This window comes from Salvelinus fontinalis, chromosome 2, assembly GCF_029448725.1.
Source record: "Salvelinus fontinalis isolate EN_2023a chromosome 2, ASM2944872v1, whole genome shotgun sequence".
NCBI lineage: Eukaryota > Metazoa > Chordata > Actinopteri > Salmoniformes > Salmonidae > Salvelinus > Salvelinus fontinalis.
Genome location: NC_074666.1, coordinates 86979482 through 87005551, shown reverse-complemented (window position 1 = coordinate 87005551; position 26070 = coordinate 86979482). Strand labels below are relative to the sequence as shown.

General features: G+C 43.5%; 1 protein-coding gene across 1 annotated transcript; it reads right to left on the bottom strand.

Moving 5' to 3' along the window:
* Nucleotides 1-806: 806 nt before the first annotated feature.
* LOC129830407 (interleukin-21 receptor-like) lies at nt 807-24487 on the bottom strand. Its single transcript, XM_055892969.1, has 9 exons — nt 24257-24487; nt 23818-23937; nt 23481-23589; nt 23084-23271; nt 22572-22714; nt 22292-22463; nt 22058-22139; nt 21351-21444; nt 807-3315 (listed from the first exon to the last, which is right to left on the bottom strand). The coding sequence occupies exons 2-9, from the start codon at nt 23918-23920 to the stop codon at nt 2626-2628; spliced, it is 1581 nt and encodes a 526-aa protein (XP_055748944.1). The 5' UTR covers nt 23921-23937; nt 24257-24487; the 3' UTR covers nt 807-2625.
* Between the last annotated feature and the right edge of the window lie 1583 nt (nt 24488-26070).

The window sequence follows — 26070 nt, the reverse complement described above, 5'->3', positions numbered from 1 at the left end:
GCACTTTACCTCGCCCTTATCGCCATGGTTTTTGTAGAAGAAGAGTTGGTAATGGAACTCTGTTATATAAGGATGGTGTTCATATCCACTTTGCCAAGTGCATTTGTAACCCTCTGAAGTCCGCTGGATAGCGAGATGACTTGGAGCTGTTGGTTGAACTGATGACAGAGAGTTAGTTACACATATTTGTCAGCTATAGAAAAACATATTTTGCACAATCATAATTATTTCATGCAATATTTCATGAATTGCAAATCAATATAATCTTCGCAGGGAACTTACTATTTTTGAATGGTTCAAAGCCTGTCAAGTTTGATTGGCAGTCAATGTTATAACAAAGATGTACATTGAAACAGTCCATGTCATTAAATGAAGCGCCGTGATACGTTACATTCTTATCAAAATCGGCCACAAATGTGCAACCATAACTGTCCCCCATCTCCACCAGTGGACATTTGAATGTAATCCTGTGGAAAAATGTTAATCATTTTTGTGATTCAAATGATATTAGAAATGATTTATCCTCTGCATATTGTTTTCCATTTAATGTTGTCTATTCATCTCTCCACTTCATGCAATGTACAGAACCAAGAGATTTATAACATAAGAATCCATCATCAGCACACAATAAGGCTCACCCAACTCCACCAGACCAGGTGAAATTCAACCAGTAGTGGGTGTTGTTGACACCTGCAGGCTCGTCAGTGATGCTCAAAGTACAGGTAATTGTAAACCAATAATCAGATACACAGGTGAGTCGATCTGTCATTTCTGTGAAGAAACACACCCTTTTATCACAACCCATGTCATCTATGTTAAGATCTTTTACTCCTGGACATGAATCTGAACATGAACAAAAAGAACAGTACAATGGAATATTGTACAGTACCTCCAGAAGAACAGCACACTGATAGTTGGATGATGTACCAAACTGCACAAAGTGCCAGTAGAAGCTTCATCTTAGCATGAGTGTAGGGCTAAACCAGGAACAACATGTATAAGTCATGTATAATGTGCAAATTATGCATTTTATCGTAATGTGGAAAGTACACAATTTAAAACATTTCTGAGAAAGGACCATACTACCTTGTGCATGGGTCTTGTGGATAGTGCATCTCTCAGAGAGAATGAATGAGTGAAGTCAATCATCCTAATACTATAATAACACGATGAGAGGAAGTCAGGTCCTGTTATCATATGAAAGCTGTTCACTTCTCCACGCCTTCTTCATGCCTCTCTGTGACAGAGTTGATTACTATCTAATTGCTCAAATTAACCCATCGTAATATTTTTTATGAACATATGTCTAAGATTTTCTATTTCACATTACACACTTGCAATAAAAAAAGGTGATATGTTGGTGTATAAGTCATATTTATGCATCATGAATATAATGAACTAAGCTATAGTTTATGATAATATTCCTGAAATTTATATAAAAATATGTTTTATCATACTCTTCAGTGCAATCAAATCAATCTGTTTCACACTTCTCAAGGAGTGTTAACGGAAACTAGACAGTGGTTTAACTCATTGTGATAACAGTGCAACGGCAATATCTAGATTATAGAATTCGATACCTAGTGGCGAGTCAATTTATCAGATGTAGCCTTCCGCTGCTGCCAAGCTTTTAGTTCACAGTCACAAGTAGCTATAATTTCTTATCAGCAAATGAGAATGGTAAAGAGAAATGACAGAACTGCATTAAAGCAGACCTAAATCTGTGTTCTGATGCATTTATGCATCGTACAGAAAAAGGAGACTAATATCTGAATGTTGGAATGCTCCCATAACTTAATAATATTGTTTTGACCCCTATGGGACTTTATCATGCATATGAGATTTTTTTTTAACTTTAAATGGGCAATCATTAGTTGAAACAAAATGGCCACCAGCCTCTGTTTTGGTAATATCTGAGGGATGGGCCTGGAGAAATGTAACCACTCATAAATTCATAGACAGCGCTATTGATGCAAGGAATGACCATCCAATATATCAACATTTTAAGCATATTTTGAGGCTGTACAGTTTGTTTCCACTTACAATGTTTACAAACATTGGAGTAAAACAAGCTTATATATTGTCTTCTGATTGGGTATGACAGTTGAATTAAGCTCATGAGGCATTTAAAAGTTATATTCTTCAATAATAAATGAGTTTATATAATTAATTTAGAAGTCAAAAAATGGATGTAGCAACTGTGGATTGTTCCTTTAAAGATTTAACAAGCGATTGAAAATGAATGCAAACTCAATTGGATCCATTGTCACAAACATAAGAAACATTAGATGACAAATATGATATAAAAACAATGCCCTTTCCACATTGAAATTGCATGAGAAATGAAGCTGTAAAAAATGATTAATTACATGAAGGCCAAAATCTAGGTTTTGGAAGGCCAAAATGACTAATCTACATCTATTTACATAACGTAACATGACAACTTTTGTCAAACAATATTATTGTATTACTACGACAAACAATTTTTATGTTGGGAAGAAATCGTTCGTACTCCACTTTAAAAAAACACGATGACAATATGAACAATATACCTATGCCAGGGAAAGTAAGGAATTTTACAAATATGCTGAAGCACTGTCAGTGACACAGGAGATGAGGGAGAACTCACATCGTTGAGTTGGTTGAGTCCTCTTGCATAGTGTTACCCATCACCCACTGTTTGACATATTCAGAAGGGGAACTGCCTACCCCACTCAGTAAAGCAGAGTCTATCTGCTTCTCAGACTCAAAGTTAGAGTTCACAGGACTGCTACAGTCAGACTCAACAAAGACTCCACTGTCAATGGTGTCCACACTGTCCAGATCCAGCACCATAGGAGGGTAGCCGTCCTCTGAGTCCAATGAAATCTGCTCTGGTTGATAGTTGCGGGCTTGTAGCTGGAGCTGCCACTTCATAGCAGGCAGGCCCATTGATGCCCGTCTTCCACTCTGCCCAGATAACCCTCCTTCCTCTTCTGCCCCAGCACCAAGAGGGCCATCCGCCTCAGTGTCGATACCTCCTCTGCTGCCTCCAGTATATTGGGAGAAGCTTTCCCCACCTTGGCTGCACTTGTATGTCACCCAAGAACTCCCTGACAAAGCTCCTTCCTCCCCAGACACCATCACAGTATCGATGGAGATGTGTCCAGCAGAGTGACAGGTGCCCTGGTCCCCACTGTTGCTGCTGCTGTCTTCCTCCACCCTCAGCCTGGACAGCCCGAGGATGTCTAGCTGCTTCTCAGTCATCCTCTGTGTAGGTGGGTGTTTCTCCAAGGGATCCAGCTCACTGAAGATGAAGACAGGTCCAACCCATTTCTGCAAAATATAATGATAAAATGGATGATTAAGGAGCAATAGGTACACTTGAGGTGAAAGGTAAGCCAGCCCGGTGCAGAAACAAACCCTTGCCCCTATAGGCTCATACAGTATATATATACAGTGGGGAGAACAAGTATTTGATACACTGCCGATTTTGCAGGTGTTCCTACTTACAAAGCATGTAGAGGTCTGTAATTTTTATCATAGGTACATGATAAAAGTATAAGAATCAAACAGGTGCAGTTAATACAGGTAATGAGTGGAGAACAGGAGGGCTTCTTAAAGAAAAACTAACAGGTCTGTGAGAGCCAGAATTCTTACTGGTTGGTAGGTGATCAAATACTTATGTCATGCAATAAAATGCAAATTAATTACTTAAAAATCATACAATGTGATTTTCTGGATTTTTGTTTTAGATTCCGTCTCTCACAGTTGAACTGTACCTATGATACAAATTACAGACCTCTACATGCTTTGTAAGTAGAAAAACCTGCAAAATCGGCAGTGTATCGAATACTTGTTCTCCCCACTGTATACTGTATATACAGCATGCCATTTAGCAGACGCTTTTTCCCAAAGCAACTTAGTCATGCATGCTTATATTTTTCACGTATTGGTGGTCCCGGGAACCAAACCCACTACCCTGGCGTTGCAAGCGCCATGCTCCACCAACTGAGCTACACTTGAATGCAAAAGGTTGAATGAGAGCTTATCACTGTTATTGGTAGCAGGTCATGGTAACCTCGGTTGTCAATATGAAGATCGATCACAGAAAGAATTACCTTTTTTCTTTTTTAACATTTAGAAATGTTCATGAAACTGGTGGCAGTTATTTTGTACAACTCTGAACCCTTCTAGAGCAAGATGTTGCCTACAGATATGCATGGACAAGGTTTTTCACCAGAATACCTTATCTGGGTGAAGAGCCATTCAGCAGAATCTAATCACTGTTTTTCATCTGAAAAGACTGCAGTAAGTGCCCATACTGCACTACTAACAGCTGTCAGAGAGCTAAAGAGAGAGGACGTTTAAAAACATCTACCTGACTGAGCTTATCATATATTGACAAAATGCTTTCTTTATAAAATGTAATTTGCTGTGAGGTTATTTTTATACTATATGATCAGGGACTTTATGTGCGTTCATCACTGACATTGAGCTTATGCTATAAGACAGCATAGATAGTACAGCTATGTCATGCTCCTCAACTATAACCAAACCCTGTCGACATCCTCATGACTATGAACTTCTCACAGGACATCTGTACAGTTCAGAGAAATGTATACTGCTTAGTGAAAGGGGAACATAGAGTAAGTACATCCTTTATAAAAACGGATTAGTTTAGGTTTACATTAGGTTGAGCAGGAATACGATCTAATGTGTCTCATGTGTGGCAGAGAAGTGAAGATACCAATCTACAGTTTTTGTAGTGTGTGCAATATCAGTGTCTTATATCTGTGGGCTGCTGCAAGAGTATGTTTTCACATGTTCCAGTAACTCTGGTTTATCTTTCAATAGCTTTTTCCGGCCTACTAAATCTTTTGAAATGATGTGACTGTCATGGACATGGCCATAATTACATATGAGGACACCGAAGCAAATTCAGGGGGTAGCCCCAACTGGGACTCAAACCCAGGTCCAGTGACTGTCAAGCCATAACACCTTTACTAATACACCAAGAGGTCCAAACCTCTTGATGAGGTCGCTAGGTGTTGGGTTAAGGTCACTACATTACCAATTACCTTCAGGAGAGTGTGTCTCCACGCATCTCAAGACCAAATGCCTCACGTGTACACTGCTTTCTGATGGCCGCCCTTGCGCCATCCCACTTCTGACACCAATGTAGCAAATTTGGGGGTGTAGCCCCAATGGGGACTCGAACATAGGTCCAGCGACTGTCAAGTCAACACCTTAACCGTTACCATTTGGGCTCCCGAGTGGTGCAGTGGTCTATGGCACTGCATCTCGGTGCTAGAAGCGTCACTAAAGACTCTGGTTCGAATCCAGGCTGTATCACAACTGGCCGTGATTGGGAGTCCCATAAGGCAGTGCACAATTGGCCCAGTGTCGTTATGGTTTGTCCGGGGTAGGCTGTCATTGTAAATAAAAATAATAATATGCCAAGAGGTCCAAACCTTTTGGTTTAAGGTTGCTACAATATAGTTTGTACACAATAAAGAAACTCAATTATGAGTCTAAATATATCAAAATATTGCTCCCATCCTTGATCAAAGCTCAATTGATAGAGAATTGCGATTGCAATACCAGGGTTAGGGGTTCGATTCCCACGGGGGACCAGTACGGAGGAGAAAAAAAAGTATGATATTGTATGCACTCACTACTGTAAATCGCTCTGGATAAGAGCGTCTGCTAAATTACAGAAATTAAGACGATTATATTCTTGATCTGACCGAGTTCTAATCGCGCCTGACTCTTTGCCAACGAATAGTAAACAGTGGTCTGTTCGTTATGTTCACCTTCGTTCCCCGCATTTTCCTTTTTAGTAGCAAATTCACCACTCTCTTAAACGGTTAACTCCACCCACTCGCGAACAGGCCGGGGCCGTGAAACGAGCTACCCAAGCTCGGAGTCGGCTCAGTTGAGTAGGCTAAACTGGAGATGCTGCTCGGCTTCTGACAGTGTTTGCGAGATGCCGGACAAAAGGCGATTTTGAAACCGTCCCATGACTCCTGCCGTGTCTACAGACATCCCCCACACAAACAAAAACCGACTCTCGGAGAATGAGAGTACAACTGGTAAATAGTCAGTCAGTCAGTCAAGTGGCTAGCTGCCGGTAGAGACTTCTATTGCAGTAACTTTGAAGGGTCTTTGCTATTCGGAATCCTTGGTACGTCCCTAACGCATTATAGTTGAAATGTAAAATAGTTACGGTAAGGATTAGGCAAGGTTTAAGGTTTGGGTAGGGGTTATGGGTAGGGCGGATAGCACTAACCAACGTTGAAGTGCTCTGGCTAGTATTATTTAGCCAGATAGAAGGTTGAAGTAAGAAGCTAACGTTAAACGGAGCCTACCTCAGCAGGAGCATCATATAGGCTACTAAGTTATCATAATAACTTTGCTTTGCAGAGAGTTTGCTACTGAGACATTGGTGTGGTGATCGAGGCTGAGGCAGGCTGCAATGCATGCAGGAGGAAGCAGAGGAGAGAGAGGTTAGCACAGTGATCCCCAAAATGTGGGGTCTCTGCCCCATATTTGTACTAGTCTTATCAAACAAGGTAGGAACTTAAAAAGAAGAAGATATGTTTCAATATGAACATCTCGACATGGCCTACATTAAAATGTAATTAAAATGCAAACAATACAGTTATAAAAATGGCATACTTTTCGTTTATATCAGTGAATGTTCATCTTATCCATTACCCACTTTTTTTGTACCACTACATCACTGATATTAATACAGAATCATAAGTAATATTCTAATAATTAATGTGAATGTGATAATATGATTATCTGTGTGCAGTGGTGGAAAAACTACCCAATTGTAATACTTGAGTAAAAGTAAAGATACCTTAAATGACTCAAGTAAAAGTGAAAGTCACCCAGTAAAATACTACTTGAATAAAAGTCTAAAAGTATTTGGTTTTAAATATACATAAGTATCAAAAATACATGTAATATCTCAAATAAATATCAAAAGTAAAAGTATAAATCATTTAAAATTCCTTATTTTACACAAACTAGAAGGTACAATTTTCTCATTTTTAAATGTATTTTTGGATAGCCAGAGGCACACTCCAACACTCAGACATAATTTACAAATGAAGCATGTGTGTTTAGTGAGTCCACCAGATCAGAGGCAGCAGGGATGGCCAGGGATGTTCTCTTGATAAGTGCGTGAATTGGACCATTTTCCTGTCCTGCTAAGCTTACAAAATGTACTTTTGGGTGTCAGGATTTTTTTTTTTTTTAAGTACATTGTCTTTCGGAATGTAGTGGAGTAAAAATAAAAGTTGTCAAAAATATATATAGTGAAGTACAGATACCCCCAAAAACGACTTAAGTAGTACTTTAAAGTATTTGTACTTGAGTACTTTACACCACTGTCTGTGTACTCCAGTTGGATATCTGTTTGTGCGGAGCTTGATTCGTAATGCCTAGGAATACAAACATGAACACTATCCACTGAGTGTACAAACCATTTGGAACACCTGCTCTTTCCATGACAGACTGACCAGGTGAAAGCTGTGAACCTTTATTGATGTCACCTGTTGAATCCACTTCAATCATTGTAGGTGAAAGAGAGGAGACAGGTTAAAGAAGCCTCGTGACAATTGAGACTTGGATTGTGTATGTGTGCCATTCAGAGGGTGAATGGGCAAGACAAAATATTTAAGTGCCTTTGAACGGAGTATGGTAGTAGGTGCCAGGCGCACTGGTTTGAGCATGTCAAGAACTGCAACGCTGCTGAGTTTTTCACGGTCAACAGTTTCCCGTGTGTATCAAGAATGGTCCACCACTCAAAGGACATCCAGCCAATATGACACAAGTCTGTGTAGTATTGGATCGCATTTGACACCTTGTAGTCCCGACAAATTGAGGCTGTTCTGTGGGCAAAAGGGGGTATAACTTAATATTAGGATGGTGTTCCTAATGTTTTACAAACTCAGTGTATGTAATTTGAGGAAAGCGATATCTACAGTATGTAAAGAGTTGATGATTTAATGATTGTATCATTACAAATGACTGAACAATCTCTGATGCTACGTGTCAGTGAGAATCATTTCTCATATTTTCCCCCTTTCAGGGGTATAACATTACAACTGTATTGCTGATAGGCTATCTGTTTGTTGATCGAATGAGGTGAATGAACCTACAGCAGCCAAGATGAAAATGGCTGGGGTAATTTTTGCTGTTCTCCGAATAGCATTTGAACGTTTTGTAATTGTATAGAAATGCAGTAAATAAGCTTCAACTTCATTAAAAAAAAATCTGACCCCTCTTTAACTCAAACCTAGTTACGACCCTGGTCATGGACACGTCTTGGTGTCTTTTTCTGAGATTTTTCCTAAGATAATTTCAAAGGACAGCTTGCAAGATTGTGGTTTAGCTACTGGTGTTCTGCCAGACTCTCTGCAGCCACAGAGGAAGTAAAATATTTCAGCGCTCTTTTCAAATACTTGCATTTTCACAATTTTATGTGAAAAGATTATTTACATCTACCCATAAATGATTTATCATCGTCTATTTGTTTTGTGTGTGTGTGTGCATATGCGTGTGTGTGTGTGTACGCGCAATAGTTCTGGATGATATGAAAAGGGATCTTTTGGACTGATCTCAGAACAAGTCCACATTGTGCCCCACCAAAGCCCAGCCCAGTACAAATTGATAATGGCATTCTGAATAGGCACTTGTTTTGACACCATGGGTTGTTCACTGACTTCAGACAGAGAATCTATGTCTCTCTCTACACAGATTCTTTCAATGTTGCCCTTTCTCAAAAGATTTTATTTTTATGCAAGGCTTTCATTTTCCCATGGACATCACTTCCCCCTACTGGATATTGATGTAACTGTAGTTGAGAGACCAGCAGGGGCCTCATTTATCAAAGGTGTATATGCACAAAAAAAGACTCTTGCGTGCGCCACAAGAGAATTGAAATAATGGTCTGCTAATAAAAACATTGTCACGTTCCTGACCTATTTCTGTTAGTTTGTTATATGTGTTAGTTGGTCAGGACGTGAGTTTGGGTGGGCATTCTATGTTTTCTGTTTCTATGTTGGTTTATGGGTTGCCTGGTATGGCTCTTAATTAGAGGCAGGTGTTTGGCGTTCCTCTAATTAAGAGTCATATTTAGGTAGGTGTTTTCACAGTGTTCGTTGTGGGTGATTGTCTCCTGTGTTTGTGTATGTCGTTATGCCACACGGGACTGGTTTCGGTTTGTTTGTTCAGTGTCATTTATGTGTAGGCTTTTTTCCCTGTTCGTGCGTTCTCGTGTGTTATGTGAGTCCCTCGTTCAGATCTGTCTACACCGTTTATTTGTTTTGTTAGTGTATTAGTCGAGTTCGTGTTTTTTCGTTAATAAATCATGTCTACAAACTCAGCTGCATTTTGGTTCGATCCCTGCTCCTCCTCTTCTGATGAAGAGGAGGAGGAAAGCCGTTACAGAATCACCCACCAATCCAGAACCAAGCGGCGCGAGTTCAAGCAGGATTATACACAGGAATCATGGACTTGGGAGGAAATATTGGACGGGAGAGGTCCATGGGCACAGCCGGGAGAGTATCGCCGTCCCAAAGCTGAGCTGGAGGCAGCGAAAGCAGAGAGGCGGTGGTATGAGGAGGCAGCAAGGAGACGTGGCTGGAAGCCCGAGAGGAGACCCCAAAAATTTCTTGGGGGGGGCTAAGAAGTAGTGGGCCAAGGGCAGGTAGGAGACCTGCGCCCACTTCCCAGGCTTACCGTGGAGAGCGGGAGTACGGGCAGGCGCCGTGTTACGCAGTAGAGCGCACGGTGTCTCCTGTACGAGTGCATAGCCCAGTGAGGGTTATTCCACCTCCCCGCACTGGTAGGGCTAGATTGGGCATTGAGCCAGGTGTCATGAGGCCGGCTCAACGCGTCTGGTCTCCAGTGCGTCTCCTCGGGCCGGCTTACATGGCACCAGCCTTACGCATGGTGTCCCCGGTTCGCCTACATAGCCCGGTGCGGGTTATTCCACCTCCCCGCACTGGTCGGGCGAAGGGGAGCATGCAACCAGGTAAGGTTGGGCAGGCTCGGTGCTCAAGGGAGCCAGTACGGCTTCACGGTCCGGTATGTCCGGCACTACCTCCCCGCCCCAGCCCAGTACCACCAGTGCCTACACCACGCACCAGGCTTCCAGTGCGTTTTCAGAGCCCTGTGCCTCCTCCACGCACTCTCCCTATGGTGCGTGTCTCCAGCCCAGTGCCTCCAGTTCCGGCACCGCGCACTAAGCCACATGTGCGTCTCCTAAGTCCTGTGCACACTGTTTCTCCCCGCACTGTCCTGAGGTGCGTGCCCTCAGTCCGGTACCACGCACCAGGAATATAGTGCGCTTCGAGAGGTCAGTGTGTCCTGTCCCTGCTCCCCGCACTAGGCTTGAAGTGCGTGTCCTCAGTCAGGTGCCTCCAGTTCCGGCACCACGCACCAAGCCTACAGTGCGTCCCAGCCGGCCAGAGTCTGCCGTCTGCCCAACGGCGCATGAACTGCCTGTCTGCCATGAGCCTGCAAAGCTGCCCGTCTGCCATGAGCCTACAGAGCCTTCCGCCAGACAGGAGCAGCCAGAGCCTTCCGCCAGACAGGTGCAGTCTGAGCCATCCGTCTCCGCAGCGCCATCTGAGCCATCCGTCTCCCCAGCGCCATCTGAGCCATCCGTCTCCCCAGCGCCGTCTGAGCCATCCGTCTCCCCAGCGCCGTCTGAGCCATCCGTCTGTCCTGAGCCATTAGAGCCGCCCGTCTGTCCCGAGCCGTCAGAGCCGATAGTCAGTCAGGAGCCGCTAGAGCCAGTTATCAGTCAGGATCTGCCAGAGCCGCCAACCAGACAGGATCTGCCAGAGCCGCCAACCAGACAGGATCTGCCAGAGCCGCCAACCAGACAGGATCTGCCAGAGCCGCCAACCAGACAGGATCTGCCAGAGCCGCCAACCAGACAGGATCTGCCAGAGCCGCCAACCAGACAGGATCTGCCAGAGCCGTCAGTGAGCCATGAGCGTCCAGAGCCTTCAGCCAGCCATGAGCGTCCAGAGCCTTCAGCCAGCCATGAGCGTCCAGAGCCGTCAGCGAGCCATGAGCGTCCAGAGCCGTCAGCGAGCCATGAGCGTCGAGAGCCGTCAGCCAGCCATGAGCGTCGAGAGCCGTCAGCCAGCCATGAGCGTCCAGAGCCGTTAGCCAGTCATGAGCTGTCCCTTAGCCCGGAGCGGCTATTTACCCAGAACTGCCCCTCAGTCCAGAGCTGTCTCTCTGTCCGGAGCTGCCTTTCAGTCCGGAGTTGCCCCTCTATCCTGATCTCCCTCTCTATCCTGAGCTACCTCTATATCCTGATCTATCCCTCTGTCTTGATCTATCCCTCTGTCCCGGTGCTGCCCCTGTTGTTGATGTTACCAAGAGGATTTTGTGGGGGTAAGATGAGGGTGGACATTCATAGGGGGAGATGGAAGCTGGGATTGACTATGGTGGGGTGGGGACCTCGCCCGGAGCCTGAGCCACCACCGTGGTCAGATGCCCACCCAGACCCTCCCCTAGACTTTGTGCTGGTGCGCCCGGAGTTCGCACCTTATGGGGGGGGTTATGTCACGTTCCTGACCTATTTCTGTTAGTTTGTTATATGTGTTAGTTGGTCAGGACGTGAGTTTGGGTGGGCATTCTATGTTTTCTGTTTCTATGTTGGTTTATGGGTTGCCTGGTATGGCTCTTAATTAGAGGCAGGTGTTTGGCGTTCCTCTAATTAAGAGTCATATTTAGGTAGGTGTTTTCACAGTGTTCGTTGTGGGTGATTGTCTCCTGTGTTTGTGTATGTCGTTATGCCACACGGGACTGGTTTCGGTTTGTTTGTTCAGTGTCATTTATGTGTAGGCTTTTTTCCCTGTTCGTGCGTTCTCGTGTGTTATGTGAGTCCGTCGTTCAGATCTGTCTACACCGTTTATTTGTTTTGTTAGTGTATTAGTCGAGTTCGTGTTTTTTCGTTAATAAATCATGTCTACAAACTCAGCTGCATTTTGGTTCGATCCCTGCTCCTCCTCTTCTGATGAAGAGGAGGAGGAAAGCCGTTACAAACATAGCCTGATGTTAAAACGGATGCATTTGCCGTCGGCAAGGAGATAGCATAGCAACATGTAGACTATGTTTCTTTGACCTTTATTATATAGGCTTGAATCATAATCGTATTTGGAGGTGGGATGGAGACATGTTAGCTGGGTGGGGTCGGGGTAATGGGATGGGTGGATGGGGGTGGTTTTGGGAGGCCCACTTATTTTTTCTTTTCTTTTCTTGTACATTCTGAATTTATTATTACTTAAACTGTAATATGATACAAATTATGTTTATTTTTTTTCCGGAGTGGCAGTCCACAGGTACAACACAAAAATATGTGTGAAATAATGAATGGGAGACATGATATGAACAGAATATTAAATTATATTAATTTGAATATTGTACCTGTAGCTCCACCCCAATGAAAAAAAAAGACAACAACAAAAAGAAAAGTGGTCAAAAAACTAAAAACAAAAAGAGTAGACCTGGTTTGTATGAACGTTGAGGCTTGGGCACTGGGGTAGACCGGTTTTATATGAGTGTGCCCATGAATTTACTTCGTTTTTATGAGTAATGGGGTGTAGGGATACACAAGGCTCATACAGCTAATGGGTCTGGATGGATGTCTATTTGTCTATTCAAATCCTTTCTGGCAGCAAGTTTGTGGTAGGAATAAAAGTGAATGGGGTTTGGGCACATGTGTTATTCCACTGTATTATGAGTTGATCTATGAAATAATTAGCGGAATACTTGGGGAATACAGGCCTAGGCAAAGTGGGGAACAGGGCTGGGATAAGCAAGTAACAGGGATGAGGTATTTTGGCAAAGGAACTGTGGTCTAGGGGTAAGAAATAGGGCTTATAGGGCAAGGATACAGCTGCATCGGGACTTAATTGTATCTATATTAGGGTATTGGGATGTGGGCCTTAGGTAAGGGCATTGGGATAACAGGGTTCGGGGTGTGTGGGTAATTGGGTGTAGGGTTAGTGGGTTGAGGTACATAGATATCGGGGCTGAGCAATAGGGGTTAATGTCTGTTCATTTTATTATAGGCATAGCACTGTATGTTTCCAATAAAATATACTTTTTCACATACAGTGCCTTCAGAAAGTATTCATACCCTTTGATGTATTCTACATTTTGTTGTTACAGCCTGAATTCAAAATGGATAAAATATGTTTTACTCACACATCTACACATGACGCCTCATAATGACGAAGTGAAAACACATTTTCATACAATTTAAATTAAATACATAAATATTAATTTACACTCCTGAGTCAATACTGTAATCGCCACCAAAGGTGCTTCTATCATCAGGGGCCTCATTTATCAACTGTGCATACATGATCAACTGTGTGATTGTAGCTGTGAGTCTTTCTGGGTAAGTCTCTAAGATCTTTCCACACCTGGATTGTGCAACATCTTCCCATTATTATTTTCAAAATTCTTTAAGCTCTGTCAAATTGGTTATTGGTCATTGCTAGACAACCATTTGCAGGTTTTGCCATAGATTTTCAAGTAGATTTAAGTCACAATTTTAACTTGGCCACTCAGGAACATTCATTGCCTTCTTGGTAAGCAACAGCAGTGTAGATTTAGCCTTGTGTTTTAGGTTATTGTCCTGCTGAACAGTGAATTCATCTCCCAGTGTCTGGTGGAAAGCAGGCTGAACCAGGTTTTCCTCTAAGATTTTGCCTGTGCTTAGCTCCATTCCGTTTATTTTTATCCTGATTCCCCCGTCCTTAATGATTACAAGCATACCCATAACATGATGCAGCCACCACGATGCTTGAACATTTGGAGAGTGGTACTCAGCAATGTGTTGTATTGGATTTGCCCCAAACATAACACTTTTGTAATAAGTACAAAAAGTTAATTGCTTTGCCACATTTTGTGCAGTATTACTTTAGTGCCTTTTTGCAAACAGGATGCATGTTAGAATATTTTTATTCTGTACAGGCTTCCTTCTTTTCACTTTGTCAATTAGGGTAGTATTGTGGAGTATACAATGTTGTTGATCCATCCTCAGTTTTGTCTTATCACAGCCATTAAACTCTGTAACTGTTTTAAAGTCACCATTGGCCTCATGGTGAAATCCCTGAGCTGTATCCTTCCTCTCCTGCAACTGAGTTATGAAGGATGCCTGTATCTTTGTAGTGACTGTGTGTATTGATACACCATCCAAAGTGTAATTAATAACTTCACCATGCTCAGATGGATATTTAATGTCTGTCTTTTTTTACCAATCTACCAATAGGTGCCCTTTGCGAGGCATTGGAAAACCTCCCTGGTCTTTGTGGTTATATCTGTGTTTGAAATTCACTGCTCGACTGAGGGACCTTACAGATAATTATATGTGTGGGGTACAGAGACGATCGAAAATCATGTTAAACACTATTGAGTCCATGCAACTTATTATGTGATTTGTTAAGCACATCGTTACTCCTGAACTTATTTAGGCTTGCCAGAACAAGTAGGTTGAATACTTATTGACTCAAGACATTTCAGCCATTCATTTTGAATTTTTTTTGTGAAAAGAAAATCGAAAAAACATAATTCCACTTTGATATTATGGGTTATTGTATGCAGGCCAGTGAAAAAAAATCTCTCAATTTAATCTATTTTAGATTCCGACTGTAACACAACAAAATGTGGAAAAAGTCAAGGCCTGTGAATATTTTCTGAAGGCACTGTACTTTTCACAATACAATTGTCACGTCCTGACCATAGTGCTTATGTGTTTTGCTTGTTTTAGTGTTGGTCAGGACGTGAGCTGGGTGGGCATTCTATGTTGTGTGTCTAGTTTGTTTGTTTCTGTGTTCGGCCTAATATGGTTCTCAATCAGAGGCAGCTGTCAATCGTTGTCCCTGATTGAGAATCATATATAGGTGGCTTGTTTTGTGTTGGGATTTTGTGGGTGGTTGTTTCCTGTCTCTGTGTTTTGTCTGCACCATAAAGGACTGTATCGGTAAGCCACGTTTGTTATTTTGTGGTTTTGTAAGTGTTCACGTTTTCGTCTGTCATTAAATATATTGAACACGGAATACGCTGCGTCTTGGTACGATCCCTGCTACACCTCCTCTTCAGACGAAGAGGAGGAAGGCTGCCGTTACAGAACAACCCACCAAACTCGGAACAAGCAGCGTGGCTACGGGCAGCAGCAGCAGCAGCGGCCCACTACACAGGACTCCTGGACATGGGAGGAAATTCTGGAGGGAAAAGGACACTGGGCTCACATTGGAGAATATCGCCGCTCTCGTGAAGAGATGGAGGCGGCTAAAGCCCAGGAGCGGTGGTATGAGGAGGCAGCACGGAAGCGTGGCTGGAAGCCCGAGAAGAAATCCCAAAAATGTATTTGGGGGGGGGGGGGCTAAAGGGTAGTGTGGCGAAGTCAGGTAGGAAACCTGCGCCCACTTCCCATGCTTACCGTGGAGAGCGGGAGTACGGGCAGACACCGTGTTATGCGGAAGAGCGCACGGTGTCTCCTGTACGTGTGCTTAGCCCGGTGCGGTACATTCCAGCTCCACGTATCGGCCGGGCTAGAGTGAGCATTGAGCCAGGTGCCATGAAGCCGGCTCAACGCGTCTGGTCTCCAGTGCGTCTCTTCGGGACGGCATACATGGCACCAGCCTTACGCATGGTGTCCCCGGTTCGCCAACACAGCCCAGTGCGGGTTATTCCACATCCCCGCACTGGTCGGGCTACGGGGAGCATTCAACCAGGTAAGGTTGGGCAGGCTCGGTGCTCAAGGGAGCCAGTACGCCTGCACGGTCCGGTATATCCGGCGCCACCTTCCCGCCCCAGCCCAGTACCACCAGTGCCTACACCACGCACCAGGCTTCCAGTGCGTCTCCAGAGCCCTGTTCCTCCTCCACGCACTCTCCCTGTGGTGCGTGTCCAGCCCAGTACCTCCAGTTCCTGCACCACGCACCAAGCCTCCTGTGCGTCTCCAGAGCCCTGTACGCACTGTTCCTTCTCCCCGCACTCGCCCTGAGGTGCGTGTCTCCAGTCCGGTACCACCAGTGCCGGTACCACGCACCAGGCCTACTGTGCGCCTCGAGAGTCCAGTGTGCCCTATTCCTGCTCCCCGCACTAGCCTTGAGGTGCGTGTCTCCAGTCCGGTACCACCAGTTCCGGCACCACGCACCAGGCCTACTGTGCGCCTCAGCAGGTCAGAGTCGGCCGTCTGCCCAGCACCGTCTGAGCTGCCTGCCTGCCCAGCGCCATCTGAGCCATCCGTCTGCCCAGCACCATCTGAGCCATCCGTCTGCCCAGCGCCATCTGAGCCATCCGTCTGCCCATCGTCGTTAGAGCCGCCCGTCTGTCCCGAGCCGTTAGAGCCGCCCGTCAATCAGGAGCCGCTAGAGCCGTCCGTCAGTCAGGAGCCGCCAGAGCCGCCAGCCAGTCATCAGCCGCCAGAGCCGCCAGCCAGTCAGTAGCCGCCAGAGCCGCCAGCCAGTCAGGAGCCGCCAGAGCCGCCAGCCAGTCAGGAGCCGCCAGAGCCGCCAGCCAGTCAGGAGCCGCCAGAGCCGCCAGCCAGTCAGGAGCCGCCAGAGCCGCCAGCCAGTCAGGAGCCGCCAGAGCCGCCAGCCAGTCAGGAGCCGCCAGAGCCGCCAGCCAGTCAGGAGCCGCCAGAGCCGCCAGCCAGTCAGGAGCCGCCAGAGCCGCCAGCCAGTCAGGAGCCGCCAGAGCCGCCAGCCAGTCAGGAGCTGCCCTCCAGTCATGAGCTGCCCTCCAGTCATGAGCTGCCCTCCAGTCATGAGCTGCCATTAGTCCGGAGCTGCCCTTCAGTCCGGAGCTGCCTCTCTGTCCGGAGCTGCCCCTCTGTCCTGAGCTACCTCTCTGTCCTGAGCTACCTCTCTGTACTGAGCTACCTCTCTGTCCTGAGCTGTCTCCTCAATTTAGTGGGGACCTTGGTGAGGATTCCTGCCAAGGTCGGGGGCGAGGGTTGCCACTCAAAGGACGCTAAGGAGGAGGACAAAGACAATGGTGGAGTGGTGGCCTCGTCCTGCGCCGGAGCCGCCACCGCGGACAGATGCCCACCCAGACCCTCCCCTTGAGTTTTAGGGGTGCGTTCGGAGTCCGTACCTCAGGAGGGGGGTACTGTCACGTCCTGACCATAGTGCTTATGTGTTTTGCTTGTTTTAGTGTTGGTCAGGGCGTGAGCTGGGTGGGCATTCTATGTTGTGTGTCTAGTTTGTCTGTTTCTGTGTTCGGCCTAATATGGTTCTCAATCAGAGGCAGCTGTCAATCGTTGTCCCTGATTGAGAATCATATATAGGTGGCTTGTTTTGTGTTGGGAATTTGTGGGTGGTTGTTTCCTGTCTCTGTGTTTTGTCTGCACCAGAAAGGACTGTATCGGTAAGCCACGTTTGTTATTTTGTAGTTTTGTAAGTGTTCACGTTTTCGTCTGTCATTAAATATGTTTAACACGGAATACGCTGCATCTTGGTCCGATCCCTGCTACACCTCCTCTTCAGACGAAGAGGAGGAAGGCTGCCGTTACAACAATAATAATAAAAAAGCAATATGGATTGCACTAAGGGTTACTAATGGCATACGATTTGCATAGTGGCATGTCTGGGAAGTTAAAACATTCTGCCCACACCTCTACAGAAATGTGATCAAATGTGCTCTTCAGCTTTCTTGTAGAAATGGACATGGCCCAGTTCCAGCATTTCCAAATCGTACAGCAAATGATGGTATTTTTGTTACCATAAAAAGTCAATGGAGGGCGTTTTCCAGGTGGGATTGTAGCGCTCGTTCCCGAGTTCACAAATATAAACTCAGCAAAAAAAGAAACGTCCCTTTTTCAGGACCCTGTCTTTCAAAGATAATTTGTACAAATCCAAATAACTTCACAGATCTTCATTGTTGAGGGTTTAAGCACGGTTTTCCATGCGTGTTCAATGAACCAGAAACAATTAATGAACATGCACCTGTGGAACGGTCATTAAGACACTAACAGCTTACAAACGGTAGGCAATTAAGGTCACAGTTCTGAAAACTTAGGACACTAAAGAGGCCTTTCTACTAACTCTGTAAAATACCAAAAGAAAGATGCCCAGGGTCCCTGCTCATCTGCGTGAACGTGGCTTAGGTATGCTGCAAGGAGGCATGAGGACTGCAGATGTGGCCAGGGCAATAAATTACAATGTCCGTACTGTGAGTAGCCTAAGACAGCGTTACAGGGAGGCAGGATGGACAGCTGATTGTCCTCACAGTGGCAGACCACGTGCAATAACACCTGCACAGGATCGGTACATCCAAACATTACACCTGCGGGACAGGTACAGGATGGCTACAACAACTGCCCGAGTTACACCAGGAACGCACAATCCCTCCATCAGTGCTCAGACTATCCGCAATAGGCTGAAAGAGGCTGGACTGAGGGCTTGTAGGCCTTTTGTAAGGCAGGTCCTCACCAAACATCACCGGCAACAACGTCACCTATGAGCACAAATCCACCATCACTGGACCAAACAGGACTGGCAAAAGTGCTTTTCACTGACGAGTCGCGGTTTTGTCTCACCAGGGGTGATGGTTGGATTCGCATTTATCGTCAAAGGAATGACCGTTACACTGAGGCATGTACTCTGGAGTAGGATCGATTTGGAGGTGGAGGGTCCGTCATGGTCTGGGGCGGTGTGTCACAGCATCATTGGACTGAGCTTGTTGTCATTGCAGGCAATCTCAACGCTGTGCGTTACAACGAAGACATCCTCCTCCCTCACGTGGTACCCTTTCCGCAGGCTCATCCTGGCATGACCCTCCAGCATGACAATGCCACCAGCCATACTGCTCTTTCTGTGCGTGATTTCCGGCAAGACAGGAATGTTAGTGTTCTGCCATGGCCAGCAAAGAGCCCGGATCTCAATCCCATTGAGCATGTCTGGGACCTGTTGGATCGGAGGGTGAGGGCTAGGGCCATTCCCCCCAGAAATGTCCGGGAACTTGCAGGTGTCTTAGTGGAAGAGTGGGGTAACATCTCACAGCAAGAACTGGCAAATCTGGTGCAGTCCATGAGGAGGAGATGCACTGCAGTACTTAATGCAGCTGGTGGCCACACCCGATACAGACTGTTACTTTTGATTTTGACACCCCCCCCCCCCCCCCCCCCCCCTTTGTTCAGGGACACGTTATTCCATTTCTGTTAGCCATCACAATAATTTAAATGAAGATGGCAAGAAAACTGTAGGCTATTACACCACAATTTATCGTTGCCGCCTGTCAGTCGCAATAGAAATGAGCGAATTTACTTGTGTGGTATATGCTCCAAAATGCTGTGTGGTTCGATGTGAACAATGTTAACAGATGTCTCTTTCCATTTTCAAATGTCAGGTGCACAGTGCACTGTTTGGATGCTGGGATTATTTTTGTGGACAAACATGCGCAAGTAGCCTACTTTTTTGAAGAAATTGGCTACAGATCTTCATGCGAATCAAAGAATCCGCATAAAACAAATATGCGCATTTTCACACCAGAGATGTTTCCATCAAATTGACTTGTTGCATATAAAAGGATGTGCGTGATGGTGTAGTGCACATAAAAATAAGTTTAAAAGTTTCCATCGCATTTTCAACTCATAGTTTTCTCACAAAATAATTTGCGTGATAATTGTGTCAGGTAGCCGAGCGGTTAAGAGCGTTGGGCCAGTAACCGAAAAGTCGCTGGTTCAAATCCCCTAAATCTACTATTTGAAAAATCGGTCGATGTACCCTTGATCAACGCACTTAACCCTAATTGCTCATGTAAATCACCCTGGATAAGAGTGTCTGCTAAATGACAAAAATGTAAATATACTGTGCCCTCTCTGGTATTGATACGTGCGATCTAGCCCAGGGGTTCCCACACATCTTCACTCAGTGCCCCACCCCATCCAACATTGGGGAACATCCCGCGCCCCCCAGGTCTATTTCTTTGTGCCCAAGCACTGTTCATGACACAAACTGTTCACACCAGTCATTATTTCCTGAAATTCTACACATTTTGTCATGGGTTGCAGAGAGCATTTAGCCGTTTTAAAGCTAATTGTCTTGCAATTATATACATGTTCCCATCTCTAATGTGTATGCATGTGATATTTGAGTGACTAGAACATTACTACAAAATACATGGCTAAAAAACCTAGCAAAAAAAACGTAAGCTGACATGGGCTAGTTGATATGGACATTTATAACATGTTACAAAATAGCTCCCTAAGGTATGCAATGACTGACATGACAAGAGAAAAACTGATGATGCACTACCCATTTCGAAATTATATATTGTGCATTCTACTACTACAGCTTCCAAGAGTAAATTGAAAGCCGGACTGAGTTTCCCCACAGTTGGGATCTACTCACTGCTCTAGCCAGCTAGAGCGCACGGATAGCCTACATGATGAGATTATATGGACAAAAGAGCGAGATTATTAAACAATTGCACTTTCACCACCCTTAGAAGTTAATCATACTATATTTAATTTGTAGTTTAATAAACTAAACTGCATGCTTTCCCATCAAGTCATAGTGGGAGGAACGCACAACATGTCATCGCGTGACTCCAAGTTTACTTCGAAATGATGGTTATTATATCAATATTTGCACATAAAAGCGTATCCAACGACATTTCTCGCATAGTTCATTTTACCGACACAAAAATATCTCACCTTGTCTTGCATATTTTGTTTCATCGACATTTGGAAAGTTTACCGTTTCCATCAGGACTGTCATTACATTTTTATCTGACGTACTTTACTCGTAAAAACGTTGGATACAAACCTGGTTAATCAGATGAAAACATCATGACTGGTTGTATTCATGCCAAATTAAAAGGCAATACATTTGACATTTAAAAAATGGCATGTTTTTACTATTCACTAAGCATAGTGGATATGACCCCTTCATTAGAGTGTCAATTGTTTTGTAAATAATACATAAAAAAGGCAAATCTGAAAAGATAAGTGGTTACCTTTCTGGAATATTTATAAAATACTCCTCTAAGGGGAAAATATTTAAATATAACCCTAACAAACATCTTAGTTTAGATTTCTACCTGTGGTATTTTCCATTGGGGGATGGGAGGTGAACTGCTCTGATGTAATACATAAGCTCAATGTCTACTGAGAATCTACCCACATATGAGTTGAAAACAAGCCCTTGAAGCCCCTGCAGACTGAGTCATTATAATGCAGGATCATAATTGATTATGGGAAAGTCCCATTGTTGGCCATGCTGAAGTTCCCCCTATAGGTAACACCTGCTGGAGGGGTTTAGAACATGTCCCACAGACACAATGAGTTATTTTGGTTTTGCCTGTATTTTTACCTTAAAATCCCCTCCATATGTGTGGTAGAGAGGCTTGAAAAAGTCCTCTGGGCTTGGGGAATAGTTCATCATGTGTAGCCTCTTCGGCCACAATCTGCAGAGGAGAGATGTAGAGGCAAAGTGACAAACAGGTTGTTTTCACAAAGGAAAGCAGAACTATTCAGGTCTTCACAAATACTCTTTCACTTTTCATTTCTGGGAGGATGGAATTTTTCTCTATGCAGGTGTTATAATGTTTTATAGGGTAAGTGGTGTAATAATAATGTAGAAGAAAACCTAACCACCGCGCTATCATCGGTTAGTTTTGGTATAATAATAATGTAGAAGCAGCTCTGACTTCCTGTGCCTTCTCACCCCTATATGTACATGCAAGTAAAGAGCATCAGCTGTGGTTTCTGTGTATGTGGGAGGTTATGCCAGGAAAGTGTATAGTGATTTCACGCTTTCTATAAAAACACCAAGAGGCTGAACATTTCTAGCCTGGTCGTAGATCAATTTGTGCTTTAGCCAACTGTTGTGTTTGTTCAAGGCATCTGACGAAAGTCAGAGAAGTTGGATGTAGCACATATGATGGTGACCAGGCTAGAACCTTTCATTTATTGGCAGACCTGAAGAAATTGAGGATACAAGTTGGTGTCTGATCAAAAATGCTTAGCAAACACAAACAGTTACTGTTACCTGAATGATCATAAATAAGGAATACTCACATTTTAAAGAGGTAGCACAGGATCAAACAGGGGAGAATGGTCAGTAAAACAGGCCACTGACACCATAACTTAGCATCCCCTTCTGTAAAAATACACATAGTGTATAGAAAGAGAGAGCATTTTTACTCCATTTCATACATTACTATAACATGAAAAATGAAGTCCCACGCCAATATATCCAGGAAAAGCATGTAACGCAGATCAGTTCAATCTAAACTTGCTGCATTGATGTACCTGTAGTCCTCCATTCTACGGTGGAGCTCCATTCACTCCAGGGACCTTGGTAGCTACTCCCAGGGTTCACTGAGGCCTGGACATTTGCCACATACTCAGTTCCTGGTTGCAGTTTAAGACTGTTTAGCACTAGGTACCTCTGGTCCTCTCTTACAGGGTAATAGACTGGATCCTGTAGGTCAAAAGAAAAACTTATATTTAACAGTTTGGGGGACCTGGTATTTCACATACTGTAATATTTGATTGGAAACATGTAACATAGTAAATATATTTTGTTTACCTTTAAATAGTTATTATTTGTTGTAATCCGCACCCTGTACATAAGGCTTCCATCAAGGTAAATGTTTTCATCCATCTGCCAAGTGACGTTGTAGCTGTCAATGTTCTCTGTCACTTGTACATTGACTGGATGCTGCGGCTTCACTATTGAAGTAAAGGCAGAGACGCTTGGGTTGGAACCATTATATGAAAAAGGCATGGATTCAAGTGCACAAAGCTCAATCATTTGTACCATATTAGCTTTCAAATGCGGGTGATAGATATATAAGAATCCAGGACACTCAGTCCACATCACACAAATACTTAATTGTAAAGACTGTTCAACACTGTCATTTCAAAGCTGTGCAAAGTTCAAAACTGCTGATACAAATTTGTCACAGCAGAATGGCTAATAAGATGACCTCACTGCTAACGATAGACACTTCTTATTCATGCCATATCTTGTCACTGAATCAGAGGCAATGTTCAGGGTAAAGTACAAACCATCCTAAGACATTGGTCTACTCCACTTACCTAATTTATACAATTTCCAGTCAGTTGAGTCATCCGTTTTCATTTTGTCTTCTTTTCCTGTGTGCTTTACTCTTGCAGTGCAATAAGTTTCAACGGATATTATATTGAAAAAATCTTCTGGTTGTATTATACACCAGCTTTGTGGGGGTGTTATTTCACAGCTATCATTCACTTGGTCTTCAAAATATCTGAAAAGAGAGAAGAGTGATTATAATATTCAAATACAGCTTTTGTAAACAAAAACAAAAACAAATTTGAAAAGGTTTATGTAACATTCAGATGTTTTTCTTAAAATTATATGTTTAAACTTTACAGTACATAAATATGTATACATGTGATCTCTTAAATCTATCTGCACAAGGCCAGAAACACAGCAGTGAAAAAGAACAGTGTGTACCTGCACTCTGCCTCAAGGAGAATGGGAGATGAGGGCACTGTGCCTGAGCAGGAACAGTTCAGGGATGTATTGTAGTCTGTGGTGCAGGTGACATTGCAGAAACATGCAACTGTAAATGCAGGAAAAAAGGATGATGTGATTCCAGTGCCATGGTACCCAGACTCATAGTCTATATAAGGCTCTGCTCGTACCCTGATGTGGTAAAACATTTCCTGCTAATCTAACCAATTACTACTCATAGGAGATAACTATCTAGATATGTGTTTGAGAAAATGCATAACTTGAAAATCAATACAATATATAGCACAAATAATAGATGAGATAAAGTTAAACTTACCATATTGAATCAGGTAACACAACGCTAGTGAGCTGATTAGCGGTTTCACAGCCATGAGGGCAACAATAGACAGTAGTCTGTTCTGCTCATTAACTGAGATCATCAATGGCACCTGAAAGCCTGAAAAACAATAAATCACATATGTCCTTGTGTTGTTCATTACTTGAAGTAAAATAACCATTACTGGAAGTGTATGAAACAAATATAAAGTACTGTATTGGAGTCGAGAAGAAGGAAAAAATGTAATTCAAGACTATCACTTTCATGTCAAGGAAAGGTTAAGTCCAGAAATGTAAGCAACAAATGCGTTTACAAAAAACACCAAACCCCACACAAAGAAATCTAACAATGGTAGACAACGCTAACAATAGAATAAAGATATTGTACTTCAATGTTATTCATGTTATTCAGAAAAATACTATTCAAATAGTCTTCTTACCTTATTGGTTCTGATAGATTCTGCTAACCATGCCACATGGCATCATTGTTCGATTAGTTCTAAATCCAAATGAATTCATTAATTTGTGTCACAGACTGTCTGATCAAGTTCAGTGCACAATGACATATCTGACATTGAAAGTCGTCATCTGCTCTAGTGTCACAGAGGATGTGGTTGTTTTGTGGCTACCCTGTGAGCATTCTAGGAGGTCCCTTCCAAACCTTGCTGCTGTTTCGCAACATAATCCATCTGTGAGAACAAAGTTTGAGACGTACACTATATATAGAAAAGTATGTGGACACCCCTTCAAATTAGTGGATTTGGTTATTTCAGCCACACCCATTGCTGTCAGGTATATAAAATCGAGCACACAGCCATGCAATCTCCATGGGAAAATATTGGCAGTAGAATGACCCGTACTGAAGAGATCAGTGACTTTCAACGTGGCACTGTCATAGGAATCCACCTTTCCAAGTCAATTCGTCAAATTTCTACTAAGCTATATGGAATTGTTTCAAGAAGGTCATACCAAGGATCATTTTGCTATTTGATTTTGAATTTTAACAATCATTTGAAGTCTAAAAAAATATATATAAAAAAAATAGTTGATGAAACTTTATTTTTGGCCTTACTACTATTAGCCCATTCATGGAAAAACAGATTCCCTAAAAAAAATATTATAATATTATAACAAATTCACTACATGGAACAACAGATCCCCCCCCCCCCCCCCCCCCCCCCCCCCCCAATAAAAAGTGTCTGTTCTACAGTACAGTATATCTGAGTGATACAAAGACAGATCAGGAAACATTTGTAATTCAATTGTACATGTATTTAACTACTTATTTCTGTCACTAAACTGTCTCCATATATACAGTACCAGTAAAACGTTTGGACACACCTACTCATTCAAGGGTTTTTCTTTATTTTTACTATTTTCTACATTGTAGAATAATAGTGAAGACATCAAGTAACAGACACATCATTGACTGTTCAGAGGAGACTGCGTGAATTCGGCCTTCATGGTCGAATTGCTGCAAAGAAACCACTACTAAAGGACAACAATTAGAAGAAGAGACTTGCCTGGGCCAAGAAACCCAAACAATGGACATTAGACTGGTGGAAATCTGTCCTTTGGTCTGATGAGTCCAAATTTTAGATTTTTGGTTCTTTTATAGCGTGGAATTTGAGACAGAATATCCAAAGGAACATATTATAGGTCCAATGCTGTTTTTATCTCACTATCAAATCATTTCTGGGTAACAATTATGGACTTAACAGTGATTGTTTTCAATTAAAATGGTCAAATAGTAACAAAAATAGCTTCTTAGCTAAGGGCAATTTCTCAAGCAAGAATTTTGCTAGGACTGTCTGGGGGGTGGCCTGAGAAATGAGCTTTTATTGGCAGAGGTTTGGAGCTCTCTTTTGTATTGGTATATCATTTACCACATGGTGATGTCACCATGGAAGGTGTTGTGGAAATTCTAATCAAAAGGAAGAGAGACTGCAGATTCTTCAAAACAACAACTTTTTATTATAAGATTTGCAAATCTGGAGCTGGTTAACAATCCACTCAACAGTGCAGCGTTAAGAGACCATCAAACAAGAGTTGGATCTCAGCCTTTATAGGAAAATAGAACCTCACCTGCAGTTTAGCAGGTGTGTGAGATCATGGTGGGAACATAACGTACAAACAAGTGATAACGGCAGTTTTGTTACCCCTTTCTGCTGAAAGAATTGTCGCTGCTGCTCAAGCTAGCCTTTGTTCTCTTCATATCTTCACACAGCTGTGCCCTTGAAAGATACGAAAATAA

Excerpts from the sequence above, each read along its gene's own strand:
- LOC129830407 (XM_055892969.1), bottom strand. The coding sequence starts at position 23,920 with ATGATCTCAGTTAATGAGCAGAACAGACTACTGTCTATTGTTGCCCTC. Across the intron at positions 22,464-22,571 it reads CAAATAATAACTATTTAAAG|GATCCAGTCTATTACCCTGT; the intron begins GTAAACAAAATA and ends TTTGACCTACAG. Across the intron at positions 22,140-22,291 it reads CGTAGAATGGAGGACTACAG|AAGGGGATGCTAAGTTATGG; the intron begins GTACATCAATGC and ends GTATTTTTACAG.